We start from the raw sequence: 9,621 nt of genomic DNA, 5'->3' as shown, positions 1-9,621 counted from the left end.
CTCGCTAGACTCTCTGGAGACTATCTACCAGTTAGATCCATTTGTTTTCCAGGCATTTCAGACATTGTCCATTTCTATCACATTACTTTGACAGAAATTGAATTTCCTCTGATGCATTTTTATGTACCCTAAGTGCTGTTCTTTTCTCCCTGGGACTATAGCGTTTCCAGTGGTGCGATGATGAAAAAACACTAACAGAAAAAAGAAAACAAATTTAATTTTAATGTGTTTAATGATTTTAATGTATTGCTGTCCACCTAAAATACAAGATCTTCTAAGTATGTACAATCAACATTGTGTTCAGCCTGTTGTGTAAAAATCTATTTGAAATTCTTAAAAGAGCACATAGGAAAAACTTTATCAGTGTACTATTGCCATGCTGAGCTCTCTGCCATGTTAGTCTCCAAAAGATTGCCATCTTTCTAACTGCAGTACTAGATAAGAGTGAAGAAATGCTTTAATTCCTATCAAAGATAGAGAGACTGCCATTTTTCCCTGCTCTTATTTCTTATTCTCGGTCTTTTAAAGCACATTGGTGTTTAAACAATGACAAAGAGACATTATATCCTGTGCAAAAAGTGTCCTGTTGCTTGTTCAGTTTCAGCAATTTGCCACAGAGTTGCAAACAGCGACGCATTCAACTCATCGTGTTAAACACTCCGTGGGTCCCATATGGGATATTGACAGGGACCTCGGCTCTGCCCAGCTCGGTGAAGGTCTTGGCATCCAGAACAAGTAGGAAAGTACTATTCTCCTTGAAAAAGATACAGAACATATTAAGTGTGTGATACAAAGAAAGTCACAAAGAATCCCGATCGCCACAGTGATAACAAACATACCCAAGTATTTGTCCTCTCCATACAGTGTAACATGTGAAGGTGCACAAGCATACAGAAAGCAAATATCAATATCTTTGCTATACATATATATTTAAATCTCACAGTACACAGATACCAAGATATTTGTTATCCAACTAATGTCACTTAGGTTAATACTGACAGCTGTTACTCTTTGCCTATGTGTGCAGTATTTGTGTTGTTAAATTACTTTTCTGGGTGTGATGATGACTGACAGGACCACTCCATCATCCTCCTCAACAGCGTTAGGCGCAGCTACAAAGACAGGCTCAGACGGATACAAGCCAGGATAACGCCACACCTAGAAAAGGGAGATTACACAAACATACCTGTACTCAGAGCTTCTTCATGTTAGAAAGCCAACTTGCAACCTCCTGCTGCCAGAAGAACTTTGATGTGCTAATACTAAGCACAGTTAACAATGAACAACTCTATCCATTCTTTGATTGACTTAGAACCTTAAGCTCCTTGGTGTGGACATCCATCTTGAGCAGGGAGTCGGCGAAGACGTGTCCAAAGCCACATGCGTAGAAATAGCGGTAAGGTCTGCCATTGTATCTGTCATAATTAATCTGAGGGAACTCAAGGCCACCATACTGTAGCAGCTCATCATCGTGAAGCTCCTCGTGGGTCATGTAAACCTGTTGAGTCAGGATTTCATATAGAATGGTGAATTTTTAACAAGCTTGGCAAAAACTGATGCCCACCAACTAATTTAATTTTATTGTAGTTGCTGTGCGTAGTTGCAATAAACAAATAAACAAAACAACAATGTCTTTCTCTAAAGTAAATAGATACCAGCATGGGATTCTGAAAAGTCCTTGAAGGGATAGTTCGCCTCTTTTGACATGAAGCTGTATGACATCCCATATCAGCAACATCATTTATGAACATTGACTTGGAACTCCGCTCACAGGATGCAGCGGGGGGGGGTTAGTCAATGTTCATAAATTATGTTGCTGATATGGGATGTCATACAGCTTCATGTCAAAAGAGGCGAACTATCCCTTTAATTAAGAGTAAATCAATTTCATTTAAAACATTGTCTAAAAGTCATTGTAAATCTGTTTAAATAAACAATCTTAATTTTTTGTCAGGTGAATACTAGCCAGAAGCTCTTTGAAAGCTATTTTTTAGCTATAATCTGTGCACAACACAACACAATTGATAACTCAGACTGAGCACAGTTCCACTCGGGTAGTCATGACAACTAAACCATCAGCTTTTCTTTCAGTATTTCAGCTTTATTGTGTCATATGAACACAGTGAACAGCCAGTGTGTGTGGGGGCCACACATAAACTATTGAAAGACATTATTCTTTTCTGCTTTAAGTCAGAAAATTACTGTCTTGCAGAATATAACTTAAGTATCGCTTTATGCTCAGTAATTGCACAAAGTGTGTGGTAGAGAACTGGCTGTATTTACCATGATTATAGGCCTGATTCTTTACAGTTCAACATATTACTTTGAAAATGCAATAACCATACGGCAATCTGAATACTGTATAATCCTACCTTCCCAGGTTTTGTCTTCTTTGCTGTGGCTTTACAGTTATGCAGAGTGACAAGGTTTTGGTCCAAAGGAGTTTGTTCATCCACATTTAGAGGCAGGACATATCTCCTTGGGAGGTTTCTGCACAATGAGTTGTAAAACTGCCAAAAGAAATCAGACAAACATGAAAAACTGTAACTTGTGTGGCTCCTTGGGATAAAAGGTGCAATCAAATCTAAACAGTTACAAAAGATTGACACAAAACCAAGCTTCTATGTTTTGATTAAAGTAATTCATTCTTTGATGTTGAAATCACAAACTATTTCACAAGCTTTATCTATCAGAAACTGACAAGTTTAAGAAAAAAATCGATTATTGGATGCAATTTAATACCCTGTGCGCAAGAAACAGAGATTGCATTGCAATTACATTTTTTAGGATTTATGATGTGTTGTACTGCATAACACCTAAACCATGATGTCATGAAAAATATTTGTGTTGTAATTTTGTAAGCCAGCACATCTAGCTGAGCTGCTCACTGCAAACTGAAGCAATTCACCTTGTCCATTTCCTCTCCCGACCCCCGTCGTAGGTTCTCCAGGGTGAAGTCCCCGATGACCTCACCATCATCCCCACAGCACATGTCCATAATCAAGAACCCATTTTCCTCATAAGCATTGATCTGATGCAGGGTGAACATTGGTGCTGCGTGGTACTTCACTTCACTCTCCTGTTGGACAGGTCACATCAACTTGTGAGGACTCAGGAAGTAAGAGCATAATCCAGGGTTGCAAAAGCTTTTGGACAAACAAACTCGCAGGTGTGCTATTTTTAAAGTTTGAAGAAAAGCACCCTCCCCGTCATGATATTGTGTTGCACCTTAACTTTTTCTTAGTTTGCATGCTTAATGGATGTTCTGTGTAATGAGACGAAGAAATTGAGAATTTGAGAGATTGAGAGAACAATGCATGGGGAAAGGCTACACCATCCGAGTGTGACTTCATCAAAATAAATAAGGAAAAAATGTAATCGTGCATGAAGAGATCACCGTGCAGTTTTCCTTTTTAGCAGCCTGGGTGTGTTTGCATGTTTCCTGCTTCACACTTTATTTTACACACAGTAAATACAGTTGCATGTGTAATTTTGTTACTCAAGTTGCTTTTTCTACTGTGAACGGGAGAAAAACATGTCCTGATTTCTAAAAAGCAAGATGAGAAATTGTTTTTATATATTTGAGCAATATTACCTTTTTATTACTAACACCTTTGCTTCAGCTAGAAGTCTCTGTTCTGTTATTGGGGATTTTTTTTTTTTTTAATTTTATGAGTTCATTGGTTTTTACTTCTGCTTTTTCACCCTGAAGTTTTACGAAATAGAAAAATGTAACACCAATTTTTCAAATAATTTAAAAAAGAATTGTTCTTGAAATTTATGGCTTTTAGAGGTCAGTACATTTTAACACACCTTGCCTGTGTGCCTGTTGACCAGGTGGAAGATGGTGTCATACTGGGGCTCCCAGGACATGATTTTATTAAAGCTCTTTCCCTGTATCCTGTACAGCATGAATTTCAGCAGGTCCATCTTGATTGGCTGCTCAACAAAGACAATATAGTCCTCCGACATAACTATAAAGTAGGACACACGTTAGAGGAAAAGTCATTAAAAAACACATGACTGACACATTAAATTTACAATATCATTCATCAAGCTTGTAAACTACAGACCTCCTGTGTCCTAATGAGATAAATCCTTTCTGTCTTTGCTATCTTTCAAAATAGTGTTGAGCACTCAACAAGTATTACTCATTTACAATAGAATAGCTACTGTCACATTATTGCCAGGCCATTTGACCTGTCAACAGAGCTTCTGTGGTTACTTATGTGTAGACTTGTAAACAGAAAGCTAAGTTTTCAAACTGCTTGTTTTCAAACCCTCAACTGCTTGGGGTTTTTGAAAGCAGATATGTTTTTGGAAGAGGCCACATCTACTGAGGTCAGTTTGCAAATGAAATATTTCTTGCCACACCTTTTCTATGTACGCCTCCGAGGGGGAAACTCTGGACCAAAATGTCGTTCTTGCAAATGAATAAAACTGGTACTACACATAACCTCCCTTCTACTAGAACTCTCCTGAGAAATGTAATATGAGGTGCCTTTGTAAAACTGTACAATGTTTCATGGCATTTGGGATTTCCTGGCGCCCGAAAGTCTAGTTAAACAGTGGTGGTGTGCTGGAAATGCCGACTGACATGTGATAAGTGAGTGGGTGTGATGCAAAAAGAGAAAAAAACAAAAACAAATGGAGCAATGGTGTGTTAAATTAGTCAAAGAATAGGGGCTCATTTGCTTTGGCTGACTTTCCTCTAAGGTATCAGCTGACCTGTAACGTTCAATCATACTTTGTGTAACCTCACTCCTCTGACTATTACTCTACCAACCGAGTCGTGCAAATGCTGCCGAAGCTTTCTCCACTTCCCCAGCCTCCACATTATGTGCTAAGCTTTTGATACTGCTGACTTTACTGAGGTCCATGTTCACATGTTTGTACATCAGGGGGATTGGTTCTCACAACCCAAATTTTGTTCGTGTTGGACCCAGAGAGAGCAGAGCCTCTTCCACTAAATATAACTGTGTCATATAAGTCATTGTTAAAATTCTAAATGATTTATAGATACAGAGGTAACAACATGCAGAGACATGTAAAGATGGAGTTACAACCAGATAAACAAAACCCAAACATGCAAATAATTTTTATGCTGCTGGCTTTGATTTTAGAATTTAGTTGAACTATAGCAAAATAACCTCGCATCCTGTGTCTTGTCAACAGATTCCATATTTTCATGAGAGCCAGAATACAAGAAAAAAGTGAGTTGTATTGAATGTGAATTGGAGTACAAAAAGGCACCTTAATCTATAATGGAATTTAAGTCAGGAATTAATACTATGTAAGCACAAAACTGTTTCACTGAAGATGATTTACTCCGATAGTGCAGCCAAAAAGCAAAAACTCTTTCAGAATTCATCAAATTCCCTTCAGTATTTGTCCAGCGTGCAGACAACTTAAAGAAGGAGCTGCTTGTAATGCTCAAGCGTATCTCACCAAAGCTGTGATAATATGAAGGTTTTCTGGGTTCGGCTGCACGGATGGAGCAGATCACTTGGGCACCACTCAGGTCTGCTGAATCCTCCTTTGCTGCTTTCTCCTCAGGAGGAGGCACACGGATGATGCTGTAGAAAAAACCTGGAGTCGGTCCAAAAGCACATTTTGTTTTCATGCTGTTGCATGGTATTTGTTAGGACAGAATATGGTTAGTCAGACAAATATAAGGCAAGATATGTTTGTTACATGTAAACTCTGCATTATTTGCAATAAAGTGCATTGGGTAATGAGCAACAAGTAAAGATTATTATCAGACAATTTATCAATTTAATGTATGTGTCAACACGAAAATGCAGGTAAAGAAACCACCTCAAAATGTGAAGTGAAGAACCCTGCACCCATCCAACATACATTCACCACAAGCATGCACACTTGAGATTGTGACTTTTCTGTTTATTTAGGAATTGAGACGTTGTTTTGACAGATTTCACTGTCACTAAAAGCATCTTCATTAGATCTGATTGTTATTGTTAAAAGCTACCACATGGGAGGATGAGGACTTCTTTTCTTGTGGGCGAGCATGCAGACATTTTACGGGTCAGTGGGTAAACCTACACAAACAGATAAACAAGCTTACCACTTTTGCCGTAGGAATTGCCCATGTTATACGAGGCCCCGTCGCGGTCATAGTGCGGGTGAGCTGTAGCTGCATTGACAGCTATATACTGACTCCAGTCCACCTTATCCCAAGAAATAGAAATCACATTGTACTCACTCATCATGTCAAACTCCTGTCAGCTTTAAAAAGAAACTTTCTTATAATCTTAGTTGGCTACCTTCTCTTTCGTCTCCAGGCTTTGTGGATCCACTCTTCTCATGTAGTTGGTTTCTGTGCTGACATAATAGTCTCCCTTGTACTTGACAAAGTTCACACTAGCATTGTCTGTGGTTTCTGCTCACACACATGGATGACAGGAACATATGGCATTTCAGGAAGACTCGTCTTTTTCGCAGACATCACTGGAAACTACTTTTTAAATCAATTATTTTAGCCTTCACTTTTCAGAGGCTTTATGCCATGTTACAGATTGATCTATCCTTCACAATATACACACACAAATTGTGATTCAAGTTCCCTTCGACTGAAAAAAAAAATGTAGCAGCTTCTGCAGAACATGTCATATGCAGTCAAGAACATAAGAACTGAGGAGTAAAATCAGCATGCATACTCTTTTTTTCTTTGAATTCATGTGAGATTTCTACTTTGTCTTTGGTACTTTGGTCCCGCTACCTTATTATCCCTGCATGATTTGATGGTTTTATAATACAATTTCACTGCTATTGCACTAGATTTCTCATGAAAATGTGCAGTGCATTTAGAAGAAAACATACTCGGAAGCTGAAAGCGTGAAAAGAAACGTGCAAAGATGTTCTTGCAGGGATCAGGCGTGGCTAATGTCCCAAACTCTGAGACCACGATGCGGTTCTTCTCTGAGTTGAGGACATATGAGTCACTTCTGAGGAAGCGGCTGCTGTACGTGACATTTCCCTCACAGATGTGAAACCGGTGCATCATGGCCATGCCATCGAACCAGTGGGTGTACCTGAGCGAGGAAAAAAGGCATTACATTTTTCAGCAGGCTGTATGTGTAAGGTAATGTAGAAAAGTGAATAGAGTGCTGTCGGAAAATGAAGGCCAAACAATATTCATTATTGGTAAATTAGTCACTGTTAATGTAGGTGGCAAATGTCAAAGTAACATCCAAGTTAAAGCCAGGATGCACCTACTGGATGTTTTTATCAGCAGAGCATTATATTGTTAGTGGTTTTAATGTTATGTTCATCAATTACTTGTCTTCCCCAAATTCAAATTTCCCAGGACCATTTCTCAGGAAGCTCCCATTAATCCAGGTTGGAATAGTTCCATTGATGGTAGTGGGAATGGGGTCAGGGCTTTCCTCCACAGAGGTGACCAAAGGTGCCAAGCCCTCTAGCCCACTGGCTTGTGGACATCGCTGCCTGCTGGATACTGAGAGAGGAGATAGAAAGGCATTTTTACATCAAACATTCAAACTCTACAAGAGATTACGGAATGATTTTGTGAAATGAACATTATTTAATCTATGGAACCAGCAATAGCATCTGCTGAATTTGTGGCTTTTTTAAGGTTCTGAATAGCACCTGCAACATCTGCTGTCTTCTCTGTTAACCAATTCCTGTTCATTACTAACATCTTTCTATAACATTGGGACAGTAAAATATGTATGAGAGTTACACAGGGGCAATTTGAAGCCCCATGCTGAGCTCATCTCAGAATATCAAGTTTTGTGACAGTGTGAACTGTTATTGTGACCAATCAGGTTTTGGTTAATTCCCATGACACCGGTAAAACAGACAATAAAAATGGGAGTGTGCAGTAGAGAGATAACCAACATAGGCTTTAACAGTGTTTTACAGTGTTGATTTAAGTTTACGATGGGATTACAGAGGCACTGCAAATTATGCCTGTGTGCTGCCATTTTAAGGGTTCGTATTTCTGTAGTTTCCAAAATTTGCAGTCAAAACTGAGTCTTTTGTAAAGAAAACAGCAACACTGACAAGCTCAGAATTGTCGTGGAAAACAACTTCAAATATTGCTGGGTTTTTTTCCATTTTTTCAGATAACCAACAGTTTCTTGTTTTGAACTTAGTGTTATTTCATAAGATTGTTTTCTTTGTACACCAACACAATATCAGCATACAGATACTGTGTATGAACTCATTGAAATTCACTTCAGTCATAATCCTGCACATCTTTTTAAATTATGTTCTTCTCATTTTTACTGTGCAGGGGCCCGTCAGCAATTCTTCGAGTGAACAACTGAGAAAGACTAAAAGCTTCTAATGAGACATTGTGCAAATTCTTTTACCAACTCTGATTCAGCAGGAGTCTATGGAGTAGGAATAATGGAGAATGCCGAGATGTCAAATAGTAAATGCTGCTCTGATTTTGAGTGATTCTGATGTGCAAGAAAATACCATAATGACTTGATAGGGTAGCAGTACAAAGTGTTATTTGTGTTTTATATGGGACTGAGTGCTAGGATTTTTGTCTTTCAAGATTTTGAACGCTCTATTTTACGATGATACACCAAGATGCAACAATGCAACAAATCCCTAATCTTCGATTTTTAATTTGTCCTTGAGTTTTTCATTGACTTGGTCCAGAATTGAGGAATTACTTAATTCAAAGCAGTTTTGCATTTTCATTACCATGTATTAATGTTGATCATGCCTACTTTTAAATATTAAGCAGCTTGCTACACAGATTTCTAATAAATGTAATATCTAGCTCAGTGCTGTTTTATTCTTCAAATGTCTGCGCATATTTGAAAATCACCTACACAAGCAGAGAGAAGTGTTTACTCACAGCTTTGTGTCTGGAGCTCTGTGGTCTTGGACATGGCTGCTTGTTCTATGGATCTGATTGGAGAATTCCACAGGATTTATACAAGCCATGGGATAAACCTTTGAACCTTCCCTTTCAAGAGCAGTAGGTGATACAGGGTAGTGACCAATACAGCAGTATAATGCAGACTTATTAAGCTAGAGATAAGAAAAGTGCATACCCGCAAAACTAAGCATGTATGCTTGCATGGAGTGACATAATATGTTCATGCGTGTGTGTGTGTGGTAGAGCTTACATATGTATGCAATTTGGCCTATGTAGTTTGTGCTTGTTTGCTGATTGTTTATCTAATCACCCCACAACAGACTGCCCGTGTTATTCAAGGTTCATATATAAAGGTAATGAATCAAATTACATAAGATGTTCAAAATGACTGTAAATGTACATGCTGTACTCGATGTTGATTGTGTGTTATTATTCTGTCTCCTGTTCTGACTTGCATGCATCTTCATGTTCTGTCCTACATGCTGCCTTAGGTGCATTAACAGTCCCAAAAAACATTTTAGTTCATCATAATAATGCAGTAAGAAGTTCATTACACATAATGGCCGTGTAAGTTGTGAAACAGTCTAATACTTCTACAATATGCCACTCATTCCCACTGAACATGAAAGATAGGAAACCTGACAAGTATGCACAAGACCTGAAAGACAACCAGTTGAGTCATGATGTGCTTATGAAATTGTATTTAATTAGCTGTTCCCAACCTGGCAGTTCGAAGGCAC

At 38.5% G+C, this 9,621-nt stretch overlaps 1 protein-coding gene across 1 annotated transcript; it reads right to left on the bottom strand.

Moving 5' to 3' along the window:
- Positions 1-637: 637 nt before the first annotated feature.
- Positions 638-8,891, bottom strand: bco2l (beta-carotene 15, 15-dioxygenase 2, like). Its single transcript, XM_075469133.1, has 12 exons — positions 8,858-8,891; positions 7,300-7,477; positions 6,841-7,052; positions 6,285-6,400; positions 6,086-6,188; positions 5,449-5,589; positions 3,814-3,974; positions 2,909-3,079; positions 2,373-2,510; positions 1,316-1,498; positions 1,048-1,158; positions 638-754 (listed from the first exon to the last, which is right to left on the bottom strand). The coding sequence occupies exons 1-12, from the start codon at positions 8,889-8,891 to the stop codon at positions 638-640; spliced, it is 1,665 nt and encodes a 554-aa protein (XP_075325248.1).
- Positions 8,892-9,621: the final 730 nt, after the last annotated feature.

Source organism: Odontesthes bonariensis, chromosome 6 (genome assembly GCF_027942865.1).
Source record: "Odontesthes bonariensis isolate fOdoBon6 chromosome 6, fOdoBon6.hap1, whole genome shotgun sequence".
Lineage (NCBI taxonomy): Eukaryota > Metazoa > Chordata > Actinopteri > Atheriniformes > Atherinopsidae > Odontesthes > Odontesthes bonariensis.
Note: the sequence above shows the minus strand (reverse complement) of the source record. Positions and strands in the feature narration are given on the sequence as shown.